The 27,541-nt window shown below is 42.9% G+C and overlaps 2 protein-coding genes across 7 annotated transcripts in view; one reads left to right on the plus strand and one right to left on the minus strand.

Annotated features, from left to right (window-relative positions):
* The window catches only part of LRBA (LPS responsive beige-like anchor protein), a 402,779-nt gene that overhangs the window by 210,752 nt on the left and 164,486 nt on the right, over positions 1 to 27,541 (plus strand). For all 6 annotated transcript variants that reach the window (XM_050327298.1, XM_050327300.1, XM_050327299.1 and 3 more), the window contains 3 exons: positions 6,020 to 6,144; positions 13,653 to 13,799; positions 16,482 to 16,618. In XM_050327298.1, coding sequence (XP_050183255.1) covers positions 6,020 to 6,144; positions 13,653 to 13,799; positions 16,482 to 16,618 — 409 coding nt within the window. The remainder of the gene's footprint in view (positions 1 to 6,019; positions 6,145 to 13,652; positions 13,800 to 16,481; positions 16,619 to 27,541) is intronic.
* Positions 19,966 to 22,422, minus strand: MAB21L2 (mab-21 like 2). The gene has a single exon (XM_050327325.1). It carries the CDS (start codon positions 21,552 to 21,554, stop codon positions 20,475 to 20,477), a length of 1,080 nt encoding a protein of 359 aa, XP_050183282.1. The 5' UTR covers positions 21,555 to 22,422; the 3' UTR covers positions 19,966 to 20,474.

Consider the following 27,541-nt stretch of genomic DNA (forward strand, 5'->3'; position numbering starts at 1 on the left):
TTTTAGCTGCAATTTTGACTTGATACTAATCAAACCTTTTCCTGTGTGCTTTGGTAATAATACAGGTAAAGTGGGAATCAGATCAGGAACCTTATTTATTGAAAAACTTCTTTTCCCTACTGCACTGGTACTCTGATTTAGGTTTACCACATGGCATCTCTGTAAGGAAATGTTGAACTTGGTAGTGCTGCTGAGAACTTGCTTTAAGTTACATCTTCAGTGTTTGCTTTAATATCATTAAGGTCAGTGTTTTATTTTCCGAAGTATGTTTTTTTGTTCATGTAAAAATTGAAAATACATCTGGATGTGCATAAAACATTTTTTAGATTAGTGTTTACAAACGTAGTAGTATGCTGATCGTGTGCTCTAGTGTATCTTGCTCTTTTACATTACAGTTTGTGAAAGCTCATTACAAGAATATTGAAGGGTTTCAGAAAATATTTTACTTGCTTTCTGCAATTGCATTTTATTGAGTCAGTTATGGGAACATACCTTGCATTTTACTTACATGCCAAATATGAGAGATTTTAGTTAATTTTCTGGACATACAGCTGTATGAAAATGCAATGGATTTAAATTTACAAGGTAAAGCAGCCTCTTACTTAACATGGTGTCCTGCAGTCTGCTGGAGGTACTCCACCAAAATTTCTGCAGTACTTTTTAGAACTTCAGCACTTCTATCTTTAATTGGCAAGCAGATCAATGCTGAGGGATGAACAGATTGACAGCAGCCCTGCCGAGAAGGACTTGGAGGTGCTGGTGGGTGAGAGGCTGGACATGACCAGCAATGTGCATTTGCAGCCCAGAAAGTCAGTGGCATCCTGGACTGAATCAAAAGCAGGGTGGCCAGCAGGCCCCTCTGCTCCGCTCTGGTGAAACCCCACCAGCAGTGCTGCATCCAGCTCTGGGGTCCCCAGCATAGGAAGGACGTGGACCTGTTTGGAGCAAGTCCAGAGGAGGCCACCAAGATTATGAGAAGGCTGGAATACCTCTCCTATGAGCAAAGCCTGAGGGAGTTTGGACTCTTCAGCCTGGAGAAGAGAAGGCTACTAGACCTTCTAGCAGCCTTCCAGTACTTAAAGGGGCTATGGCAGAGCTGGAAATGAACTTCCTACAAGTGCATGTAGTGATAGGACAAGGGGGAATGGCTTCAAACTGACAGAGGGCAGGCTTAGATTAGATACTAAGAAGAAAATTCCTGTGAGTTTGGTGAGACTGGTGCAAGTTGGCCCAGAGAAGTTGTGGATGCCTCATCCCAGGAAAAGTTCCTGTCCAGTTTGTATAGGACTTTGAGCAGTATGGTCTAGTGGGAGGTGCCCTTGCTCACAGCAGAGAGGTTGGAACTAGATGATCTCTAACAGGGTCCCTTCCAACTCAAACCATTCTATGATTATTTGATTCCAATGCTACTTTTTTTTTTTTTTTGCTTTTGCTTTTTTTTTTTTTTTTTTTTTAATGATTTGAGAAAAAATGTTTGTGTATCCTCATAGGAGATATCTGGATTGAGTTCTTGAAGCATTTTACATGGAAGTGAAAGTTACCTAGATGTAGACCAAGAAGTGTTCCTGAACACCATGAAAATAATCTGACATATATTTTCTTTAAAATTGTGCATTGCTATCTGCATTCTATGATTGCTGTTTTGTGTAATTTAGAAGGAACACCTGACATTCTGCATTTGATGAGCCATTGCAACTGAAGTGCATAATAAATTTTAACCAGAAGTTGTAGTAGGCATGCAGTTGGTGATGGAGAAATCACAGAGCCGCCGTCTTTCTTGTTTCCTTTCAAATCTTTCCTGTTGTTACCGATGAATAAGTGGTGTTGCCGCTCTGTTTTTGGCTATGACACTAATTTAGCCCATGTTTGAACACTAACACCTTAGAAATTGTCATCAGTGATTGATCGCCTTGCTGATAGTCTTCGTGGAGAGACCTAGGATTGATTAGGTTCAGAGATTGACTCACCTGCTTAACTCTACAGTTAGAGTTCCAAGGAGTATGTAATCTGGAAATTTATCTTGGTATCTTCACATAGGTTTATCTGCATTTAAGTTTCTTGCAATTGCCTTTTGTAGGAGTGTGTTTTCTTGCTCTTATGACTAGATAGCCTTCTAGAGAGAAGAGTTTTTTAGAGCTGTAGTCATCCTCTGTCTCTGCAGATAATTTCTGTAACATGGTGCTGTTTTGCCTTTCTTTCAATTTCTTTGTTTCTCTCTTCTGTGCTGTATTTGTTTAGTTACTACTAATCTAAGGATTTGAATGGGGGCTTCTGTGGTGTGCTAAAATCCATTCTCAGCGGATTGGTAGCCTGTACAGCACTAGGACCTCTCAAACTGTTGCTTCTGTAGGTTTGCATTTTTTTTCCTATTCCCCATCTCACACAGCCCCTTTACAAACCACACTAGTGTGTTTGAGTGTTTCTTTTCTGTGGTCTTAGGGGTAGCAGAGTATCTCGAAACACACAATAGATAAGACATTACAAGAAGTGATTCTTCAGCAGTTGCATGATCCTCTTGTCATTCTCTGGTACTGCTTAGATTCAATTAAAATCTATAGTATATGATCACCAGTAGGTAATTTCCCTGCCTAAAATTCCTTTGTTCTAACTTCATAAGAAAACGAGTACAGCAGTTGGTATGTTTTGTTACAAATTGCCTTAAATCTTTGAAACTGGTAGGAAAATTGGTTTCTTGTTCCTGGAGTGAAGATAAGTAAGCATTCAGACTTTTTCTCATTGGCCAAAGTGAAGTGACTGTTTTGTTTTGGTTTTTTTTTTCATGACACAAAGTCCTGAGGAAACAGGAAATATTCTATATTTAATCTCATCTCTGTACAATTTTAGCGGTTAAGTTAGTTGCATGGAACTGAGAGGAAGGTTTTTATCTGAATTCTGAGTACATAGCCTGGTAATTTGGGAAACTGTTTGAAAAATAAAGCAATATAATGGTTATGCTCTTTGAACAAAACATTTAATATAAAAGCTTTGTTTCTATTCAGTCAATATTGTTACTAAGGAACCACTAATTACTGTGCATCATGTTATAGGGGGCCCTGACAAATCCATGCAAATCATATGATTTATAATTCATAAATCCCTGATCCCCTGAGAAATGTTGCTCTTGCACTTAGACTAATTGAGTACTTATGTTCATCGATCCAGTCCATATAGCACCTTTAGTCCATATGGCAGCCTTTATTGGAGGGCTGGAAACTTCTGCTGTCATGTGTCCCCTGTAGTCCGTGCTGCTGTACTGCTTCCAAAATCTGCTTCCTTGATCCTCTGCTTCATAATCCTTCAGTCTGTCAGCAGTCAGTTCTGCCCAAATCAGAGCAATATTTATGTCTGTCTCCCCCTAGCTGCAGTGGTATAAAGTCTATGTGGTATAATACTGCCTTTTGGGGATGGGACTGCAGTGGTTAATTGATCTTACTAGTAAGGTGGTGTTCTGGAATATTGCACGCTGGCTTAAATTGGTTCTAATATGCATTTCTCCCAGTAGCTGCTCTCAAAAATGGCTCGCTTGTAAGAATTAGTCAAGACTGGTGTTTGTTTTTGGCTTTGCAGGGTTTTGTTGGATATTTTTCTATGTGTAGAGCGTAGATAATTATTTTTTTTAAATCTTACAATGCAATGGTTGCCAGCAGTTACAAATACTTAAATACACAATCGTAGCTGATATGTAGTTGTTTGTGAATAATCAGTGCACCAGTGGAGGAGATGGAACCCTATGCAAATTTTATGTGCCAAACTGAAAATAAAAGTAAGGGACTAAAGATGTATTGTGTTTCAGGATAATACTTCATGCCTCATCACTGTTACCTATTTTCCTAATAATTTTTGCATAGTTTTGTAATGTGCTGTAATTGCAATTGTTACCCAGAAGAATGGCATCGCTTAATTCTATCAAAACTGCGGAAAGATAGATGAATGCCAAATTAATAATTTACCATCTTTGCATAATACTGTAGCACGGAATACCAGAAGGATTGATGGCAGAAGAGGTTAACAAATTTTAGCGGCTTCCATTAGCTTTTCATTGTCATATGTTTGTGGTGCCGACTGAAATGAGCTTTGTAGGAGATCTCAGTCGAGGGAACTAATTACTCGTGCCGATTGCCACGCTGATGAATAGACCCTCATTGTATCATTCCCCTGAAGACGAGGAGCGGTCTGTGATTCACGACTGCATCCTGGCTGATATTTGATAATAATTTTAACAGATAAATGTAGGAAGGCAGAATGATGAAGTGCCTATCCGGGCTCTACGACTATCAAAGGCATGCACATAGCCAGCTGTGTTCTGCCTTTTTTCTATAAACACTGATGGAGAATTTTAAGTTATTAATCCACCTTTGAATAAACCTATCGCTTCTTGTGTTTTATAATTTTTCTTTGGTCGATTATTCCAAAATCGTTGGGTTTTACAACTAGAGCATTCCAATTTCAGCATGACTATAATACAGACTAAGTGTGCAAATATGATACTGGGGAATTTGATTCCAATACGTCAGTATTTTTCTGAAATTAAGAAATCAGGAAGATGAAGACTAGCACTGCCTTTTCTTTGGTGTAGAAAAAGCCACAGAATTTTAATGAAGAATGCAACACCAGTCTCCATTTTTATATAATTTTTTTTTCAGTTGGAATTTTGAATGTTTACAAATTGTGTTTGAGAGTAGGGTTGTACAAATCATTTTGGCTTTTGTTACTACCTGTTTGAAACTGTAGTTCACCTTAAATAGAACTCATTTCTGCCTTTAAACCTCAAAGCTAGGAATGTAGATACCAAGTATTTTTTAACATTGTGATCTGTAAATTAGTTGTCAGTGTTGACAGTTATACTTTCTATTAGCTCCTGGATCAGAAATGGAATTTATATGCATTTTCATCTGTTGTTTTAATACTAGCTATGTAAACAAACAAAATCAGTGTTCTTTAATTTGGGCATACGCGTTTTCAGGATATCATGGCTTTCTATGCCTCAGGCATTTTCTGTTTGTTTACTTGCCATACCTGAAATTGGCATTTTTTATACATTCTCTGGGCTAAAATGCTGTTTCACAGTGGCATTCATTCATGATCATCTAACAAGATAGTAACTGGCACTTATATATGACTATATTAAAAAGATCTACGTATATTTGGAGCGTACAATGGAAAATAATGAATTTGATATAACCTTTTCTAGATGTAATTTTTTAAAAGTATGCCTTCTGTGTAGCAATTATTACACATCATAACATGTAGTTTTTAATTAAATGTAAAAACACAACTACATAAACCAGAAATGCAATCTGATTTGCTTGAAAATAGATTGCTTTTTCACTCTCCTGGAATGGTTTATTTAAAAACAGTAAATGGAAAAGAAATGCATTTTCTCGTGTTGTTCTAAGCCTCAGGGGCTAAATGTAATGAATATTTTAAGAGATTATTTTAATTAAATTCCTGCACATCTAAACAGAGTAATATTTTATTATCACATACATAACCATGTAACTGAGGTATTCATTAAAGTTAACACTTTCTGGACCAAGAATTCATGGCATGATTTACTGACCTTGTGCAAAAAGGCACAAATTAGGAAGAAAAATGAAGGGGGACAGACTTTGATTAATATAGGTAATGCTATACCATATTTATAATAGCCTTTTCCCTATTCTGGTTTATAAATGCAGTCACTGAGAAAGGTGCCCTGCTGAGGCTGAAATGAGGCTGAAATCGGAGCACATGCCACTAGAGTGTGGGGAAACTGATCACACTGTCAGCAATTCATTTCAAAATGATGTATTTAGTGCTCATTTCACCTTCCAAGAAAAAAGGGAAAGGAGTTCCTTAGACTGGAAGGTGATATTGTTATTTTCAAGGACATACCTAAGTAAAAGATTGCAGAAAGGGGGGAGGTTAAAAAAAAAAAAAGGCGAAAGCAGCGCAAACAAGGAGAGCTTTATGCAGAAATTCAGCGCTACCATGCTGTTTGATAATTGCTAACATATGTGGCTCCTCTGTTTCATTGTAGTCGTCCTCGTGAGTTCTGGCGCCTTGACTACTGGGAAGATGACTTGCGGCGCCGGCGACGATTTGTGCGTAACCCCCTCGGATCGACACATCCTGAAGCGACACTCAAAGCGGCCGGAGAACATGGTCAGTGTAAAATCTGCCGCTTGCCACCAGCAGCAGGTTACAGTGCGTGGTGGCAAAGACTAGACCTTCCCTCTTGTGAGATGCTGGGAAATGGTCCCAAATCCAAGGCTTTTGTCGTTGCGTTTCACGTTCGATACAAGGATATACTGCCCGTTCCTTCATATAAGCAGTGTTTGCTGAGCCCCCTCTTACATCTTAGCTGGGCTGGCACCTTGTGCGTGCTTTGCATGCAATGTCTGCAAATACAGTGTTCACTAAGCAGAAGAGAAGTGGATGCAATTTTGCCATTAATCCGTGGACTTTACACTTCCTTCTAAATTACCTATTTATACTTAAGTAACTTCAGAAGAAGGTCTTTCCTGTTCAGAAATCTGCAGCAATTATTTCAGTGAGCCTTAGCACTTATCTGCCCATCATTACAGATACGTTAGAAGTTAAACTGTACAGATATTTCCTTATGTGTAAGTCCTCGAGTTTTTCTGCTAGAACTTGATATGGAATAAACAGTAGGAAATGCTGAGATGTAGAGTTACTGCTCAAGCAGTAAAATGGTAATGACGATTTCTACGTAGTGATTTAAAATAGGGGATTGCTTTTTTTAACAGGATTTTTTCCTATTTGGTGATCAGGGATCACTCAGTTTCATGTGTTATGTCTGCTCTAGAAGAGAATCAGTTTATGAAACTGAGTTTTGTAAGTACTCTCAGTTTGAGAATTCTATATTAAATAAAAATATAAACAGTCAAACAAAACCACACCCAAAGCTAATGAACTTTGGGTTTTAGTATAGAATTTTATGTCTTTGCAATCTCATGAAGATACATTAATAAGATGGAAAAATCTTTCTTGTATTTAAAAATAAGTTGCTTATATTTAAAGCTGAGTACCCTTCACTTTGAAGGTACGTGTCATGGAAAATAATAATTTAAATTTGATAGGTTTTTTTCTTTTTTAGTTTATGAATTACTGCATACATACACATGCAAATTATACGCGGAGGCATAAACTTTATGCTAATTTAAGATTATAAAGACTGTTTTATGAATATAGAAGAACATCACTGTTGTGAAGTTAGTTTCCGTCAGGCATCTTAACCTCTTGCACTCAGCCTTAAAGAGCCATTTCTGGAAGAAAATGTCTACAATATGTCAGCTGATATAATGCCAAATGTGACATCAGTCCTCTAAAATAAATGACCGTACAGAGAATAGTCAATAAAGTGATCTGAAAGCCATGTTTGTAGAGCCCTACATCTTTGGCTATAGAAAGAGGAATAAGATGTAGAATTAATTAACCCATTTTTTTGCTTTGGAGCGTGTTGGTCTTAATACTGGGTGTTGTTTCTATGCCATGGACTTTAAGGGCACTTAATTTTTTTTCCGTTTAATACTCCATAGATGAACAACAACTGTCCCCCTCCTCCTTTAATATTGTGAGTACTTTAGAATCAATAGATCTTGTCGCAGTTTCACGTATTCTACTTATGTTTTCGTATTTAGTCTTTAAACTGTCTATCAAAATTTTAAACCTCTTTTTACTGAAAAATATTTAGAGCAACCATTTATATTTGCATAACTAATTCTTCTGTAAATAAAGACACAGTAATGCCATTTTTTGTATTTCATACTAATGTGATATTTTCACTAATCCATGCTACATTTCAAGGGCTATGTCTCATCCTCAGTTTGTAATTGACAGGACGACAATTTTTGTCAATACAAAGAAAGAGTGAATAAAAGTAGCTCTGTTTCATAGGTAGCTAATAGGAATGGCCGGTAGCTAACCCTGGTAATCTAAATAGAGCTAATTGTTTTCTGTTTGCCTTTCTGTTCAGATTTTGACATCCTTAGCAGTCTTCTATTATACTTAGTTTCCTTTATTCTGAATTTAAATGCATACTGCATTTGTTATCTTGTCATTCTGTTTCTTCATCTATCCAGCGAATATTCCGGTTTGCATTAAGTCATTATTTAATGTGACTTCTGAAAATATAGATAGTTGTTATCTGCCTGAGTGTGTGTATAAATGCAACTGTCTCGTTCCAAGTCCTTCCACTGGCAAGGTGTAAAATAGATGACCAAAGCACAAGCTCAAGTTCAACTGGAAACTATATATAATTTATAGGAATGCAAAGGTAGTTGGGGGTTTTGGTGTTTCATTTTGGGTTTGTTTTTTTAGTGTGGTGGTTTTGTTTTGGCTTGGAGGGGGGTGTTGGGTCTCAGAAGGTATAATTGTCAGAAAGGTCGACTGGAGTGGTCACTTGATCTATTTTTTTCTGAATAGTATTTATAAACGTCTAATATTAACTAATTTCATGACAGAAAATCTGATTATTTTCAGATTTTTGCAGCCAGACTTTTGGGCCCTGTTTTAGTGGTGTAGCTATCCCTAGGATTTGCAGAATATTTTCTCCAGTATGTTATGATTTTGTATCAATAATTTATCGTTAATTATTCCATTTCAATTAATTTTACATGTCTCTGAAGCAAAAGTGTTTTTAGATAGTGTGTAAAAGGTTCCCTACTGTCTATCTGAGGTTTTTTCAAAACATACCAGACCTAAACCTAAAATTGGACATAAGGGATTTTGCCAGAAGGGAGAGGGGAAAATAATGCATAAATAATGGAAAAGTGCTATTGCAGTAACCATGCTTGAAAACATGGATTTTTGCACAGTTTTCATTAGAAGATAAACATTATCAACTGCTTAGTATCTTTCAAATACAGCCAGATGTATTCTCCATCCCAGGGAGCTCACAGTGTAGGAGTCATCCCAATTTGCAACTATGAAAATTATTCAGAAACAACCGGAAGCTCAGATTTTGTTCAGTAAAACCTAAAGAGAACAACAACAATCAGCTCTGTTGCAGCCTAGTTATGTGTCTTAGTAGCAAGAACCAATCTTTTCCAGGGATTGATTTGATTTGAAGGAGAACCTCTGGTGCAGAGGTGGCAGAATAAATACCTGAAGACTAATGTTCTCTGTTCAGACAATCAATACCAGCCCCATGACTATACTTCTGGCTACCTTCTAGTTAAAAACAAATTTTTTAATTCTGACAATTTAATTGCCATTCCCAAGTTCACATTAACTTGCTTGGGAAAAAAAGGCTTTAGGTAATTTTTCAAAGGGGAAGGGGAAAAAAAAAAAAGATTCTTCCGAACTGGCTATTTATAAAAGTCAGTCTAATAGTGTATTGTGAGGAGAGGAAAGAGAGGTGAAGGTGGTTCGGTAGAAAGTTTGGGATGGAAAGAGTTAACTCTTTTCTATTCTCCCTTTCACCTACTGTTTAGAAATGGAACCAAAATACTTATATAGATGTGAAAAAAAATAAGTACTTTAAACCTGTTGGTATTTTTAAATTGACCCCCAAATGGAAGATTTTATGAGAGAATCTTTAGCTGCTAGAAAATACCTTATCGAGCTTTTTAACCAGTGATCTGTTGTGGTTTTTAATTGTCATTTGTTAAAAATTTGAGGAGAGGGGGATTAAACCAGTCTGACAGTCTGTAGCATTTCCATCAAGGCAATAGGTGGAGTGTTCAGGGCTTTGTGGCTGCAAAGGAGTGGCAGCTGATCACCTGCAGTATTACAGTCAACTGGTTAGTTTTATTTGCCTTAACTCAAGGGATGAAAAAGAGGTCCTAAAAATAATATTTTAAAAATCTGTTGTGAAAGTGGTTGGTTTTTCCATTGTTATCTTTTTAAATAAATGGGAAGACTAGAAGGAGCCCTTTGTAAAAAAAAAATACATGTATATAATAAGGGGTTTTTTAATACACCTTTTCTTTGAATTGCTTTTCCTAGTATATTTACCAGTCTTAAAAAAACCCCACAGTAACACCTGTATCATGCTTTTGAAAACTTTATTTCTCAAATGGCTTTTAAAAACTGTAGTTTGCATGTAAGGTTGAGCTGTAGGCAGACAATTCAAAATAATGTGTCATTCTAGCAATGTCTTGAGCTTGGTCAGCAGCGTAAGCCAAACTGTTATTTTTATGCCTAAGTGTTCCAGAGATTTAACTGGAATAAACACAACCCACTGCAGATGCTGAGATCTGTTTGCAAAAAGCTGCTTGAAGAAGCTGAGTCTTACAGAGAGGTTTGGGAAGGATTGCATGGAATTACACCGATGAATTATAATAATGAAATTGCTGTACTAGATTAATACTCTGCCAGCAGGCTGTTATGGTCAGTGGGATACACAGGCCATGCCTTGAGGTCTTGATCCTGAAAAGGTGTGTTTGAATGTGTGCTTAGATCTGCAGGACTGGGGCCAGAAGCTCCGGTCACCCCAACAATACGCAGGCCTGGCAGAGTGGTTTGGGTTGGAAAAGGCAGAGCAGGGTTTGGGGCCTGAAATATGAAATCCAGTGTGATATCCCTATGGATATGTATGGGAACTGAGCATGTCACATGATGTAATGCCTTGTCATATGTATCTCTGGTCAGTAAATACATAGAGAGAACTGGACTGTGGCCTACCTATGCAAGTGCATTTATCTGCAGAAGAATAGGTGAATCCATGTGGAATGTTTTGTGTTCTGTACAGATCCTCACGTGAGCCTGTGTGTGTTGGTTACAGATGTAGTGCTTTATTCAAGTCAGTACAGAAAAAGCAGATTCTGCTTCAGAGTGTGATGTCTCGTTGCCTTCCAGTGGCTGATATCTGCAGGCGTGTAGACAGGCCCTACATCTTCCTGTGCCTGTGTGTACACACGTTTCATGCATGTCAGGAAATGTGGGTAGCTAACATTGTGTGCAAAGAGATGACAAAAATTTATGAAAGTGAACTAGATTTATGGTCTAAATCACTTTTTAAAAAGGCAGTTATGTAAGATGTATGGTTTTGAATCAGTGTAATATCATTAGTTGAGGAAAGAAATAAAATCTGAGTAAGTGAAAAGGACGAGGTAGGAGTTGTATATTTCTGTTATCCAGTCATCTTTGGTTTGAAAGTTGTCGTACTGCTTATATTTTTTCTTAAAGACTGAAGGGTATAGCAGCATTATGGACAAGTTGTGCTAAGTGTAAAAGTATTAAGCTTTGATTTTGGCTCTGAATTCAATCTTAAATGAGACTAGGTAGAGGGCTAGTTTGAAATAGCATCTTCAGTATAACACAGACTCTAGTAAAGGAAGCAAAAAACGGCAGAGCTGTACAGTGCAGATGGGGTTTTTGAAACAACAAATATAGTTCGCCTTCATTGAAAGAAAAAGGATTAAAAAAAATTAAAAAAAAAAAGGAAAAAGAGAAGAATTTATTATCTTGGACTTCATCCTGAGGTGGTTTTGTTCTATTTTACTTTTTTTGATCTTTAAGAGTGCTGGTAGGGCAGTGAGTAAGAGTGCATGTGGTGTGTGTTAGTACACTGATGGTAATTTTACTGCTGCTAACTGAAAATCCTCAAGGGGAGTTAATTACAGGAAAACCTTCCTAAATATCAGCCGCATATTTTCCCTGACAAGAAGGTTTTCAACTCACATTGAACAACTCCAGAATCCAAGTTATCATTATTTACATGTGCACATTTTGCAAGAAAGTAAAATTTGTGTTTGTACAATGCAGTTAAAGCTTTACAGTAATTTTTTTTAAGGCTTGCTTACAAGTGGCACATATTGGTAGGGCAGAAAGGATCATGCATACATTGCATTTTATATTGTATGGCAAGTTAAATTTCCTTTAGTGTTTTTGTGTGGTTGGTTTGGAGTGGGGGTTTTTGTTTAGTTTTTTTGTTTGGTTTTTGTTGTTATTGTTGTTTTGGGGGGTTGTTTTGATTTTGTTTTAGTTTTTTGTAAGATTAAGGCCTAAACCAAAACCAGGGTATTTTGTTTGGGTTTTTGTGTTGTTGTGGTTGTTTTTTTATTGTCAGGGTTTGTTTTTTTGTTGGTTGGTTTTTGGTTGTGTTGTTTTTTTTTTTTTGATGGTGCTTGGATTTCTTTTTTACTTTTCTGTAATTGAAAAGTTTTATTATTTGCACTTTGTGTGCATATATTTACTTAAACAGTTTAAACTTTTCGTATTGCCACTGGGGCATTGCTGCCTTCTGTAAATGTTTGCAGATTAACATATTTTTTAGAGTAAGCCCATAGAGCTTCAAATCAAGTGTGGCAGTAATCAAAGAGGGCAGCAACCAGTGTGTTGAAGTTAGTTGGTCCTGATTTGTTTGGTGAATGTTTTTCAAACACGGCTGTGCCATGGGTATTCTCAATGTATCCTTTAAGACACGATATTTTTATTTTCACCTTAAAAAAAAAATAAACCAACAAAAAACCCAACACATACATTGCTGTGTTTTGGCATTTACAGCAGCAACAGAAAACTTACGTGTAGAGCAAATAATTGCCTCCTTTTTTTGCCTTTTTCTCTTTTTCCTCTTTTTTCTTGTTGCTTTTTCCTATTTTCTTTTCCTTTTTTTTTTCCTTTTTTTTTTTTTTTCTTTTTCCTGCTGTTGCTTGGAGCTTGTAGTTTAAATAAACCCGATTTGGACGGCGCAGCAGCAGCAGCGCGGAGGGGAGATGGGAGATGGCAGCGCTCCCGGGGCCGTGCGGGGCGGGGGTGCCGCTGCCCGGGCACGGCGGTGACACATTTCCCTGCCCGGTCACCGTGTGCAGGGCGAAACTAGCGCTCCAAGTCCATCCAGTTCTCTTCCATTCCAAAAATCCCGATGTGAGCTCAGGAATTGCCCCGGTGATGCCGGAGCGCTGTGCCCCTTGGAAGCAGGTGCACGCTGATCCCCGCCTCCAGCCGCGATCCTGGGGCAGATTCGTCTCCCCACACACACACACCCCCACCCCCCAAAGTCCACATCCTGCTCCCGGTGGACCGCTCCGCGAACGGGAGCGGGAGGGATCCGAGGGCTTGCAGCTCCAGCGGGGCGGGTGCCCGCGCCCCTTCGCCTTCCCCACTCCCGGGGGGTTTCCCACCGGGATGCCGCGGGAGCAGCCCCTGCCTGGAGCGGGGCCGGGCGACTTGTGCCGCCCCGTCAGGGAGCTCCCTGGCCGCCCCCTCCCCGGCTCCCTTTCCCCCTCCCCGAGGGGCCGCCTGTTGCGCTGCCCTCGGGCGGGTCTCGCCGCTCCCGGCCCGCTGGGCACCGTCCTTCGCCTTGTCCCCCCGGGCTGTGCTCAGTTCCATCTCAGTGGCGGTCCCGCGTGCTTGAACCATGGGTTTGGGGAGTCAGGTTAACACACCGGGCAGTCGGGACCTGCCTCCATCTCCACTTCCCTGGGAAGGCTGCAGGGGAAGGGAGTCTGCTGTGTCCTTTTCCCCTCTGTCATAAACACTTGAAATAGAGTTAAACGCTGCGGAGAGAGCACTGGATAATTTTGAGCAGGCTTAATAGGATTAAAACTAGATGTGTCCTAACATTAGAGGATTAAGACAGGTACTTCCCACAGCTAGTCCTAAACAGTTTTCTTCCTGAAGTTTCATTTAAAAAAAATTGCACTCCCTTGTCACTGCTGCCTTTGAGACCTGACTGACAGCAACGTGTCTCTCTTTCATTTCAGCTCCCGATGAGGATATACTTGTTAAAGGAAAGCAGTCCATCAAGAGTCAAGTTTTAGGAAACCAGAACTCAGAAAGTGAGATTCTCTTGGAAGGCGATGATGATATCATGTCATTCATGGAGGAGAGAGAAGTGGAGAACTTAACGGGTAATTTCACCTATCTGATTTTCTCCTCAGCTTCTTTCCTGTTCAAGTTCTGATCTCTCAGTCTGTGCAGTGAGTCATGGTTTGGGATACAGATTGATAAATTGTTGCTTCCCATAATTGGGCTATTAAGATAATTTTCTGTGCACCTCAGATATTGAGGGTTTATTTGAGGAGAGTGGTGCATTTTCTTTCTCTGACTTTTATAACCTCCTTGCTTCTGCAAGTAGATGTCCATATTCTAGGAAACCGCCCTTAGAGAAAGTAACTTTACCTTGAAACAGGCTTTCTTTGTTTTTTGATTTCTTTTGATCTCATTCCACTCAAATCATTAGACCTAGTGGACAATTAGGCAAGTCGTCTGTATTTAAAGGCTTTTGAGACCTCTAATATTTTTCCTGAGTCTGTAAAATCGTACATATTTGTTATTTACTTGAGTGTGAAGGATTTTTATACTCACTGGATTTAACTCCTTTAAATCCCTAGACATTCCCCCATTGAAGTTCTTCTTTCTTCACAGACTGTAGTCTTATTAGACTTCATTTTATTTTTTTTCTTTATTTTTTTTTTTTTTTGAAGAAGAAGGAGAAATAATACTTCAGGTCATTGAACTTAATTAATTTTACACAGTCACATGCAGCCTTTGCTGATGTTGCAATCTGAGTGGAGTGGATCCATTTCTGTACAGTTCAAAATGGAAAACTGCAGTAAGCAGTGGTTCAGGGACTGGGAGTTACAAAGCGTCTCCATTGTTATTTGAGGAACGTGAGTTTTACAAGGAAAACGCAAACTTCTCCATGTTCATTTGCTTCTCCTCTGGTATCCCATGTACATTTACTTTGAAGAAAATTGTTAGTTATTGGATAATTCTGGTTCCCATAGAAGCTAGTAGTATAATCTTACATTGATACGTATCAGACATATAATTCACTGAAAATGCTGAAAGTGATTATTTATTGGCATTTTGCTTATCCATGAACTGCATTCCACTCCTCTTTTTTCCAGGAAAAAAAAAAAAAAAAAAGGCAGCAAAGTTAAAAATGTGGCATAATGAATAACGAAAACCTGCGTAGGAAGAGTAAAGTAAAATAAACTAACAGGAGAATGATGCAATGGCATTTTCTGTATATGAATCTTTTATTTTTCCCTCCCTAAAATGAGCTTCCTTCTCAGCAGCCTTCTTCATGGTTCCTTCTATTATTCATTCATTGGTTCGAGTAATACATTCATACTGTAATAGAGGTGAAAGGGGAGTTTAATTATATAATCTTGACAATGGCAATAGGATTAAGAAGTAATCCTCACTAATAAAGTGGTGTGGGTTAGAAATGAAGTGGAAATTGTCAGGGGTCTTCTACAGGACCTGGACTGCCCCAGCTTCTGCAGCTGTCTGCTTGCCCTGTAATTGAATGTCTGCGAGTGATTGAAAAAATGTTATTTCTCCTCTGGATTACATGCTAATGTACAGGGGGTAAAGGGAGACAGCAAAAGAACACATAGCTGCTTATTTCATCCATTTGTGGGGGTGAGCTTTGGGAAATCATGGCAGTTCCACAGCTATCTCATGCCCATCTGCAAACACAATGTATTTGTACATTGGGAATAGAGGGCAAAGCTGCACTGATCTCAGCAGAGCATCTCTTCTTTTGTCCTAGTGGCACACATTGAGATTGATGCGAGATTAAGGACCATCACCCTCCTAACAATCGATGGAAATGACAATTCATCTGAATTTTTTGTCAGTTATTCTCACGTTGATTACCTGAACGTGTGTACCTCATTTATAGATGCTTTATTAAAACAGAATTGTCTGTGTCAATTTAATTTCTTCCACTGTTTTACAAAAGTCAGATAATACTGCAGCCGAGTAACTTCATTTCCTTACCTCTTAATCAGCTGGATGACAAACCTAACCTGTTTTCTTTCCGTATGTGTTAGTTTATATAATAGGTTCTGCATTGTCAGATCTATGCTGAACCTATTGTTTTCAGTAGTAGTCTGATTTGTCCCTGTGATAAGCCCTGTGGAGATGTGATTATTTCAATAAAAATTCATTCAGTTGGAAACCAACCCTCCAGCTGTTTACTCCCACAGTCCCCAAGCTACACTAACACTGTATGGATTCCTTGAACAATATTTAAAGTGGAATCAAAAGCATCTTTAAAACATTTTACTTTAGGCTCTATAACATTGTGTAACCTTAACAATAGATTTCTACCATCCATGAGGGAACACTTTACAGTTAGACAACTTTGAGCCTTGACTGCTATGTTCATCTTTATGAAAAGCTGTGGAAACTTTCTGGTAACTAAAGAACACATCAGACAGTAACATTTCAAGCGTTCGTGTGTGCACTCTCTGTACTGCATATAACAGAAGGTATGCAAAGTCTCGAAGTTTCTCAGGAGGAAAACCAAGTCTGAGTAAAAGCTAAATACTGCCATGCTAAAGCCAGCTCTGTATAATGTATGCAGCAGTTTGCAATTGTAGCTGCTTCAGTGTTCAGCAGCACAGAGACACTGCAAATCTATCACATATGTTCTTTTCCAGGATAAAAAGAGTTTTGCTCTCGAAGGAAGAGCTATGCTCTTTGCTTTATTTTAATATTCTTGGCTTGAAAAGCGAATGATTTGCACTCGCGTTCTTTTCAGTTTGAACATTGCTGGTGTTTTCCCGCTCTGGCAGGTCCAGTTGCCCTCAGCACGCCAGCTCAGCTTGTGGCACCCTCAGTAGTAGTGAAAGGCACTCTTTCCATCACTCTTTCTGAGCTCTACTTTGAGGTGGATGAAGAAGATCCTAGTTTTAAGAAAATCGACCCAAAGGTAAGAGATCATTGACCCTGAGCTCTGAGAGATGATGACAAATTACCCAAGACCTTTAATTCTTCACTCGACTTCCTTTACCTCTATTGGTCTGCAGTGTTGCTGCTTTAATAACTTTGTGACTGACCATATATGTTGCTGAACTTCACATAGGTGACACCTCCTTTCCTTCTCCTTTTTCTCCCCCTCCCACAGTTTGCCCCTACTTGAATGTTAATTAGCTTGCTGTGAATAAAGCTCCAGGGAGACGTCTTAAATAAAGACATCTTGAATCACAGGCCTGTGTGAATACTGGAAAGTTCAAGGAGGCTTTTAGCCCAAATGCTTTGTTTTACTTTCCTGATTTTATATGATGGCAGTGTAACATAGCGCTAAACTTCCTACTCTCCTAAGTTTTCAATGCTTCTGTCTTATTATTCTATAGCAGGTTTCACAGGGCCTGTTATTATTTATTGTGCCTAAGCAGAAAACATAATTGCCCTCCTGAAACACGTTTCTGAACTGACTTGCTAATTTCCACAAACTTTACTTGCTCTGATTTACTTTTGTTTAAAATTAGTAACCTTCGGTAGAATTCCGATTTCCAAGGGAGTACATTGTGCGATTAGCTTAGTAAGGGTGCACTTGAATGTTTTCTACGGTATCACAGTAACATTTTCAAAAGTATGATGCAAATGGTAAATATTCTCGCATCCCAACTTAAGCACAGTCATGGCTCTTGGTTTTTTAAGTATCTGCTTAACGTTAAACCAGGTGATAATTTCTTTGTGAAGGCTACTATTGGAAGAAGTAGTGGTTTTCTGATTGTCTGCAGAGAATAGCTTGTGTGTTAAGCATCTAGTTCAGTTCTTTGTTCCTACTGAGTAAATTGCTCGTATCTGTATTAAAAATGGCATTGGGTTGGAAAGCTGAGATTATCAAATCCTATCAAGGAATAAATTTATTTTGAAAAGCAATGCTCTCAAATTGTTAGAGCTGGATTTTAATATAATTAATTAACTAGAAATGTGATTTTTATGTAATATCATAAATGAGATTTAACTTTTATTTTTGTCCTGAAGTATTTTTTAAATATATTGGAAATTATTTCAAGTATGAGATAGTGCTTAAAATTTTGAAATACTTACTCTTTCCTATATATTTAACTAAAGAAAAAAAAACCTGAAAAACAATGGTGAAAAGGATGTAAGTGTAAACTGTAAAGTCAGTTTGATATGTTACTATATTACTATTTTCCATCTAAATGTTCTGCTTTGTAATGCATTAGCATTGAGAAAAATCTTACAGATCTGAATGATTCTGCATTTTTTCCCATGTTTAGCACATAGGGTGTTTGAGTACAATTACTAATTCTTACCATTCCTGTTACATGTTTTATGGGAGCATTGGCATACAACATATGTGCAGCCTTCTTTCTTTTCTGCTGTTTTTAAGTATTTGCTAGTGTGGGTTTTTTTGGTTGGTTTTTTTTTTTTTTTTTCTTTCTTAACTTTGAGCAGGCATTCTGGTTTGGCTTGACTGTATCTTTTATTCTGTATCTGAGAGATTTTATTTGGGTTATTATAAAAGGAGAAGCTGGTTACATGAAATACTGGCTACACCTCTTAGATTCTGCTTGCGATGTTAACTTTAGCTGGAGGTCTTAAAAAAAGACCTTTGTTAAAATGTCGGGGGGGGAGGCGGGCTAAAAATAAAATCTGAATGATTTTATCTTAAAAACCAAGTAAGGTTACAAAGCAGCTGGTTTTCAAGCATTAACGCCTCCCTGCCCCACCCTTTGCTGAAGTCAATGTACGTTGATAGCGATGACTGGAGCTGCTATAGAAAATGCCTCTTTGGGAAACAACTACCAAAAAAAAAAAAAAATCAACCCCCAAATAACTAATCTGCTGTAGCTCAGCAGGCCTGCTTAATTAATGAGGCTTAATCTGTTTGATAAATTTAAGTTCCCTGTATATTTGTCTAAACTACCGAAAAGAAAACATTGTGACAAGTTCCTGAAGGAAAACCTGCCTTACGTAGCGATAGCATCGGCAGCGATACAATCACAGTTTACACGCGAGCTCCGGGCTGTTATGGGAAGGAAAGGGGTAGCCCCGTGGGCTAAGCTCGTTTTGCCAGGTGATCCAGGATCAGCGCTGGGGGAAGGCGCTCTGATGACTCCAACAAGAGACTTGTGGAGCTCGGCCGGGGATGCGGCGGCGAGGCCGCGGTGCCCGCCCGCCGCCGGGCAGGATGGCCCCGCGCACCCCGCTCCATCTCCCGGGCTGCTGCCGCCAGGGATAATTTCGGTTCTAACTTAAAGGCAAAAGCAGCTCGTGTTTCAATGGTTGTTTGGATCCGTCCAAAAAGAAACGAAAGTAGTCCTTTGGGGCAAGAACTTACATATTTTACCTCCCCCCCTCCCCCCCGCTCCCGAAAGGACATGAAAACTTGCTCGAAATGCTCCGAGCCGGCGATCTTTCGGGCGGCTCGAGCGGACAATGCTAACATTTTTAAAGCTTAGCAGTGCGTTCTCAGTAAAAATCCTGCCAGTATTTCCAAGTCCTCCTTAGCAAGCTTAAAGGGAAATCTCTTCGGGGAATCAGGCAGATTTTCTTTGGCTTTGGGAGAGTGGGCTCTGGCGGGGAAGGGGATGGGCAGAAAGCGCCCGGGTGCCGATGTAGGATCGGTGGTTTCCTGGCGGGTTCCTGCTTATCTCCTCGTCTGACTATACTGAAGTGCGATTTTATGCTGTACTTAAAAATCTGGGGAAAACAAATGTTTGTTTAAAAAAAATATCGACCGGTTACTCTAAATCGCATTAATTATTCAGGGTAGATCTATACTTCCCTCGTGTCAAAATCAAATGGGTACCGCGTTCGCTCTGGGAAGCGAAAGCAAACAGTAGTGAATTTTTAAAACAAAATGCAGCGCTTGAAATTTACTGGGGAGAAATAAAAGGAAAAAAATTTAAGGAAAAAAATTAAAGGTGACAACTGCAGGGTAGGAAACGGCATGCTCTAATTCTGACTGCATTGTGGAGAGCTGCTGAGCGATGTTCCATATATTCACAAGACTTAGAATGGAAGTTTAAGGTACTAGAAATATAGCAGATGTTGTCACATTCTGAACTACAGAATATATAAGTTTTTTTTTCTTAGATGCACTCTTTTTTTCTTTTGGTAGATTGAAACTAAAGAGAAGTTTAGAAAACGTCAGTCAATATGCCAGACTAAGGCTTGGGCGAGGTGTCGCGTTTAGACTATCTTTACATCTCATGTTTTCGTTTCCATTAAAAAATTTACTTCTGAGATTCAGAAAGAATCTACTTGCCTGATTTTAAGAACCATTCACGAAAAGTCAGCTTAAAGTTAAAGTAATATTTTTATTACTATTTGCAACAAGTCAGTTGTGGGGCACATAATCTGACCTTGGCACCGAAATACATTTAACATCAGTAAAACTTTTTTAAAGGGAGATTTGTACATATAGTTAAATAATTTTCACTTGGTGACAACATTCAGGCAAACAAGAGAGCATAAGAAAAGGACTATACATGGATTGGAAAATGTACCTTTCGGGTTTCGTTTTGAAGTTGCAAAAGTCCGATCGCTTCTTTTTGTGACTTTTTAAAAATTCACATTGGAGGACAGGAGGAGAGGCTCTTCCTTTCTTCCGTGCAAGGCGTTGAGAGCTTATGCCGGGAGAACCGTCGGCAAGTTTTTAAAGGCCGAGCTGCAGGTGGGTGGAGGGGGTGGCGGGGGGCGCGTGTCTTTCGCCGCCTCTTTCCGTCGTCGTTCGCGTTAAATAAAAAGTTTTTTAGGCGCTGTTGTTGTTTACGGAGGGCGAGTTTTTGTGCGCGGGGGTGTTAACCCTATAGCTTGTCGAGGCTTTTGGGATTGGTGAGGATTTCTCTGGCTAGCCTCCAGGTCTGTTTGGCAGCGCTTTCCAGGGCCGAGTGGGGTTTGCCCTGAAAGAGGTCTAGGTTGGGCAGGAAGTAGTGGGGGCAGCGCCGGCACTGCAGGCAAGAGATGAGCTGCAGGAGGATGCCGTTCAGCCGGTCCCCCAGGCACGCCTCGTCCCAGTCGGTCTCCCGCGGGTGCTTCTCGCACTCGTACAGCAGCAGCGTCTTCATGTGGTAGTTGTTGAGGGGCTGCCCGGGCAGCTCCAGGTGCCGGTCGCGCAGCGTCTTCAGCACCGAGAGGCACTTGTTCCGGCAGCCGCCCATCAGCAGCCGGTTCTCGGCCTCGCCGAACTGCAGCACCCAGGCGTCGCTCTCGGCCGAGCTCTGCTTGCCCGTCAGCGAGTAGCACTCCTTGGAGAGCAGGTTGAAGCCCTCCGCCTTCACCTCCGCCACCCGGTTGGGGCCGGGCCAGGGGATGTGGGGCATGGGCCACTGCGCCGCGCTGCGCGGCCAGATCCCGGTGCACTTGAAGGCGGGCGTGATCTGCACCACGTACCGCTCCCGGATGCGGAGCTTCACCTCGCTGGTGTCCGCGATCATCTTCACCACGTCCCGGTAGCTGCACTTGTCCACGGCCTGGGCCACCAGCGTCTGGAAGCGGGAGCGGATCTTGCGGGCGGACAGGTAGCCCGAGGCGGTGATGAACTCCACCCAGAGGGACATGCTGCGCTTGCGGCCGTCGCTCAGCTTGAGCACGGCGCAGCCCGGCAGGGAGCCGTCGTCCACAAAGTTGAAGACGCCCATCTGGTTGAGGTAGAGCACCACCTCGAACTCGGTGGGCGAGATCACCTCCAGCCCCTCGTAGCGGGCGTCGATCTCGCTCAGGGAGCTGATGAAGCGGGGTTCCTGCACCTCCACCTCCTTCAGCACGTCCGACACGACCTTGCACACCTCCCGGATGGTCTTGGCGATGGCCGCCTTGCGCGCCTGGCAGCGCTCCGTGTAGTATTTGTTGAGCTGGTAGACCAGCTTGGCCTGCGCGGCGATCATGTTGGGGCACAGGTCCGGGCTGTACACCGGGCTCTCGCAGTACGTTGAGGGATCCAATGCTTTAGCGGTGGCTGCAGCTTTGCGGAGGGCACCAGCCAAGTCGCAGACCCCCACCGCCTCCGGGAAGAAGGCGGCAGCGGCGCGCCAGGGAGAGCAATTAAAGAAATCGGGGAGGGCGGCGAAGCACAAAGGAGCGAAGCCCAGCGCTGCCCCGGCGAGGAGGAGGAAGAGCAGGAGCAGCAGTAGCAGCGGGACGGTGCGGGCTGGGCGGCGGCGGTGCCGGAGCCGGTGCCGGAGCGGCGGGCAGCCCCCGCGGGCTCCCGGAGCGCAAACTTTTGGACGGCGATGGGGGCAGGGAAGTCCGCACTGCCCTTGCGCTCAGGCGCCCACCCCTCCCCGCCGCGCAGCGACGAAAATGCTGCTTCAATAGTTCATGAAAAAAACCCAACAAAACAGCAAACAAACTTCCCCAGGACTCGCAGAAGGTCCCCGATGAAAAGCCGGTCGGCGGTGAAGTTTAAAACCGCACACGGTACGGGAGGAGGAGAAGAATGCGAGCAATGCCCACAGCGGAAGAGTGAACTCTCTGTCTGTTAGTCTGTCTGCCTCTCTCTCTTTCAGTCCGTGGCACCGCCAGAGATGTGCATGAGTTTGGCTGCCGCTCGCTCAGACTGTCAGGGGGTGTTGTTGATTTCCCTTTTCCTGCTGGAGGCGTAGGCTGAACCCGGCTCTGTGGCTGTCTCTATCTTTACGCGCAGACGTGTGCACTTGGTCTGTGATCTCTCATTCCTGTCCTGCAGCTCTATATGGATTGTTGTGAGAGAGATGTATTAGAGAGTTGCTGACGTTGTTGGTTGGTTTGGTTTTTTTTTTTTTTTTTTTTTTGGTTTGGTTTTGTTTTGTTTTCTTTGCACAAGACCGTGTTTTATCCTGAGCGGGAGGAGGGCGTAGCTGCCGCGCCTGGGATGGCTTCTCCTCCCCCTCCCCACCCCCGAAGGTGCGCGCCGAGGCTGCCGCTCTCCGCGCCTCTCCTGCTGCCGCGCCGTGTGCCCGCGTCTCTCCGCGTCCCTCCGTGTGTGTCGCCGGCGGTGCCGCCGCCCGCCGTACTTTATGAATGGGGCCGCGGCGCGGGCGCGGGGCGGGGCCGCGCCGCCAATCGCCGCCGAGCTGTCAGCGGCGCGGCCAATCGCGGCGGGCGGCGGGCACGGCGCCGCGGGGGCGCGCGCACCACGCGCCCGCGCGCCCCCGGCCCCCGGCGGCGGGGAAAGGGGCGCGCCCCGTCCGCTCCGCGCTCCCGGGATCGGCCGGCCTTGGGGACGGGACGGGACGGGACGGGATGGGATGGGATGTGGTGGGGGAGGCGGGGGAGTGTCTGAGCGGGTTGGGAAAAAAGCTCCCCCTGCTACTTCGCCGTGGAGGCAGGTGAAGGGTGGGTGAGGTGAGCATGCTTGCTCCCTCCGCCTGCTGCGGGGGGACCCCCGCGGCAGCGCCGGTGTGTGCGGGGAAAGCGGGAGAGAGGCGGGACGGTGCTTCACCGCAGGCATAAATCTTATTCCGCCTAATGCCGGGCTTGCAGCAGTGAAAGTGAGAGCGTCGCCGGGGCGGCGTGGCACGCACCTTGTTTTACTGCCCACAGTCACCTTAATTTAGATGAATCTCGTGCCGTAAAGTTCTGCTCATCCTCCTAAAGCGCAGGATTGAGTTATTCGAAAGGAAACGATATTTTATGCAAGTTTGTATTAATAAGAATATTGAATAATTCGTACATAAAGTCGTAGCTCCGTCACGTCAGTTCGGAGGGAGCCCCCGGGCAGTACCTGCTGCAGAGCAGCCTGAACTGCTTCTCCTGCGGGAACTTAGGCTGGCGAGAGGGCAATTTCCACATCTTCTGTGCTCGGGCCACGGATGCGTGTGTCCTTGGGGGCTGTACCCTCCCTTGGGCTCTCACAGCCCTGCCAGGAGCACCTCCGGGAGCGGGACCGGGGCCGGGACCGTGCGAGACGCGGTGCGCTGCTCCCTGTGGAGCCTCCCGTTATCCCGCTCGCAGCGGTGGGGCTCGCCTTGTTCCTCCCTCCTTTCTCCGCAGCTGGCTGATTTTAATGAAGAAAATATCGCCGTCTGTTTTCTGTGCGCGTTTAAATTAGAAACATGCCTTGTTGCCGACCGTACCGCTGGAAGAAGTACGGCCGTGCCCGGCGCCGGTGCGGCTCCGCGAGGAGAGGATCGGCTCCCCGATCTCCCTCCGTGCCGCCGGGGCAGTCTGCGCCCGGGGACGGCGGTCCGCGCCCGGGGACGGCGGTCTGTGCCCGGTGCTGGCGGGGCCCGGGCGGGCGGCGGTGTCAGGTGTCCCCGTCGGGCCCGGCCCCGTCGGGAGGGAGACGAGCCCAGGGAAGGCTCTGAAGGAGAGCAGCTTCAAAGGGATGGGGGAGAGGGGCCAGGCTGCCACGGGGGCAGAGTCGCTGGCTCGCAGAGGCGCTGGCGCCGCTGCTCGCACGGTCTCTCGGCGTCCCGGGGATGCGCGGGCCGGAGCGGGGCTGTCCGCCCGGGGCGCGGGTAAGTGTCGGCGGACCTGCCGCCTCCCCGAGGCCCCGGAGGCGCTGTCGGCAGCACCGGGCGGGCATCGCCTGCGCGGAGCTTCTCTTGGCGGCTCAGCCGGCCGGCCGGAGCAGCGACGGTCCTACGCCTCGGCTCCGGACGCCCTCCGGCAGAAGAGTTATTTAGGGCTACGAATCTCTTTCACACGCCCCGTCGAAGCTCCCGGGGCGGGCAGGGGCTCACTCGCCGCCAGTCCGGCGGGGACTCTGCGCCTCGACCCTCCGAGCAGTGGTGGGGCAGGAAAGCTCAGCTGGGTTTCGCTTCCTGCAGCCTTGGGGTTTCCCGCATCCGCGGAGGAGATGCCGGAGCCGTCAGGCGGCCCGGGCAAGGGTGGGGGGACGCGCGTTCCTGTTTTCAGGGTAAAAGCAGAAGGAAGGAACGATTCCCCTCCCACACCACCTCCCCCCCCGCCCGCGATAAGGTGTCTAATGATGTAGCGTTACTGGTGTTCAGATTTAAAACAATTCATTACCAATTTTCCTGCCTGAGGTTGAAGCTCTAGTAAATAATAAATCAGCTAAACAAAAGCTGACTTTAATTTATTGCCCCGACGCTAATTAGAAACATCATTTGAGCAATAAACTTAAACACTTCCAGCAAATAATGCACGTGAAACCCTTCTCTCCCGTGTCTGGGCGTTTGTGGCCGCACTGCATTAAGACCAAGCTTCATCTGTGGCGGAATTTGCTCTCACCGGGATGAATAATTGAAGGAGGAACAGGATCCGAGGAGGCTATAATTGAAGAGCCCTTGTCACCTCTGCTTTTATGTATGTTAGTGTAGAAGTCCATCAGCAGCTCCTTGATGGTGTATAAAACGAAGTGGCATCCCCTCCAGCAGCAGGAGATACTGTATTCCATTAAAAAGACCGTGTGCGTGTGTGTGCCGCAGAGAGGGAAACTCTCAGGGCTAAAAGCCACTTGAAGTCTTCAGACCGATTGATCTGTATTCCCTCGTTATAATCCGTCTCATCATACTTGAGTTAATGAGGCAGGGGCGGGGGTGATCTGATGGTCCTTGACAAATTCATTAGGGAGGCTGCGGGACATTTTATTTGACTGTTAAACATCGTGTTTGTTTGGTTTAAGCAGTGCCAACATCAGCATGCCGCTGCCTGGAGCTATAGTGTTTTGTTAGCGAGGGCTTCTGTAAAAAGATACTGGAAAGGGGACTCGGTGTGCAGTGTTTGCTCTTGCCTTGGCTCCTCCTGCCCCCTCCCGCTCGGTACAGCGGGGACCTCGGGCTGGTGTAAATCCAGGCGTGCAGGCATGGTACATGCCACGGCATTTTCTTCACGCTGAGGATGGCAAAGTAGCAGCGAAGGGCTGCTATTAAATTTGCAAATACTTTTTCTTCCTTTCTTTCTTCCTCCCTCCCCCCCCCCCCAAGAGAACGCTAGTTCTCTGTGTTTGTATTAACCCTTAAAACAACAGAAGAAAACAGCTCAGAGTTTTAGCAATAAGCACACAAGCTTCTTGCTGTGTTGTGATAGAGTATTCTTGCATTTCATTGTGTATCCAGCTTATTAGTGTGGCATGTGTTACATATTTCATAGGCTTTTTATTCTGAAGGTTGTATTTTAAGCTTTCTGTAACATGCTGCTGATATAAGGTGTAATTTTTAAGGCAAATCAAAGTTTAATCAATTTGACTTGAGGCTATTAAAGGATTTCTGCCAAATCTGCCCTTTTTCTCTCCCTTGGTGAAAGTGAGGAGGAAAAGTGAATTCAGGAACAGGTGCTACCAAAAGGGATAAGAAGTATTTTTAAGAATAGCATATGAAATATGTATGTGTATATATATGCTTTGCTCATGGCAGCTTTGTAGATCAGACCCAGATAGCATTCCATTATTTTCTACTAGTTGGTTTCCTCTCTGTCCTTTCATTTAATGGAAAGAGTTTTGCAGAAAACGGAGTAATTAATCTACTCATGGAACCTAGCATTGTATGATTTTTTTCCTGGAGATCAGTCTTCAAACATTCTCAGCTTTAAGTGCTTTGTAGGACTCTGCTTCCATTTATAGAAGAACAGTATGGGAAAAGAGCTAGTGCCCTTTGCCTGTCATTTTCGTACATTCCTGCACTGCTGATGAAGCTTGAACTGCTGCAGGGAATGTATGGATTTGAAAAGAAATGATTCAGTAATGCACGTTGTGTTTCTCCACAGCAAAACCGGGTTAATAGTTACAGCAAATGCTGCTGTGGGTTTGACAGATGAAATTCCTTTTACATCAGTGGTATACAGTGTGTACCTTTTCTTGAAAGTCATGGCTTGGCTTTGCTGGCTGCTGATCTGTTCGAAGGTCTGTGTGTATGAAGTTAGCTGATGGCACATACTGAAGGAGAAAAGATTATTTCATTTCTGCACATGTAATTAATGCATCTCATCAGCTAATAGTGTTGCATAAATCTTGTACTTTTTTTCCCATGAAGGTTGAATGGTATTGTAGTAAAATAATTTATACATGTTTCTAAGTCTTCCCTAACTTTCATTTCTTCAGTGGGAAAGAGAAGGCTTCTAATACTCCTTTAAGTAGCTTATTTTTACTTTCCCGTTCAGTCCCGAAATGTGAATGTATTCATGATCTGGTGTTTAACCATAAGCAATCTGAGGGCTTTCTCTAATGCCTTGAACCTTGTATTAAAGATAGCATCTTCTCTTTTCTCATGGTGACTAATGGTGACTTCTTTTAGCTGTAAACTGTTTTGAATACCAAGTCCTGTTTTGTAAAGTTGCCTTTAGTAAGTTGGCAAGAAAGGAAGACATGTGCAATAAAAAAGAACAATTTTAGTGCTTTTGTAGAATTTTCTTCTTGTTAAAACGTCACGTGGGCCTTTTCTTTGGATGCAGTTGGGGTAAGTGCATGCTGTTTCATCCATTAGAAATAACCAAATTCATGTATGTTGGCTGGTCTTTATTTATAATAATTGATTACTTACATTAATAGCATAACTCTTAAAAAGTATGAGATAATATGACATGCCAGGATTTTATCAACTTGACCTCCCAGTGAATGCAATAACACTTATTTCCTTGAGAAAAATACAAGGTGGACTAAAGAGGTAATGTCTTGTCTGGTTCTTAAAAATGCTATAAGGCTAAATCAGCACTTCTTTAAAAATATGAAAAATAAAAAGATATTAGAAGCAAAATTCATGTTTTGGAAATGAAAAAAAAGATTAATTTGAAGGTGTTTGGACACAGCTTTTCTTTCTGTCAGTAGCTGCAGATGATTACTATGTTTAATGCCTTAGATGTTCACATCTCTGTGCATGTGTCTGATCATGCCAACAAAGAATAGCCTGTGTGGTTTTATTGGTTAGGCAACTATTTTAGAGATAAAAATCTTCATGCAGCCTAGTCAATATTAAGCATGTGTATAAGTTAACCT

The sequence above is a fragment of the Myiozetetes cayanensis genome, unplaced genomic scaffold (genome assembly GCF_022539395.1).
Source record: "Myiozetetes cayanensis isolate MyiCay16 unplaced genomic scaffold, myiCay2020 scf33, whole genome shotgun sequence".
Taxonomy (NCBI): domain Eukaryota; kingdom Metazoa; phylum Chordata; class Aves; order Passeriformes; family Tyrannidae; genus Myiozetetes; species Myiozetetes cayanensis.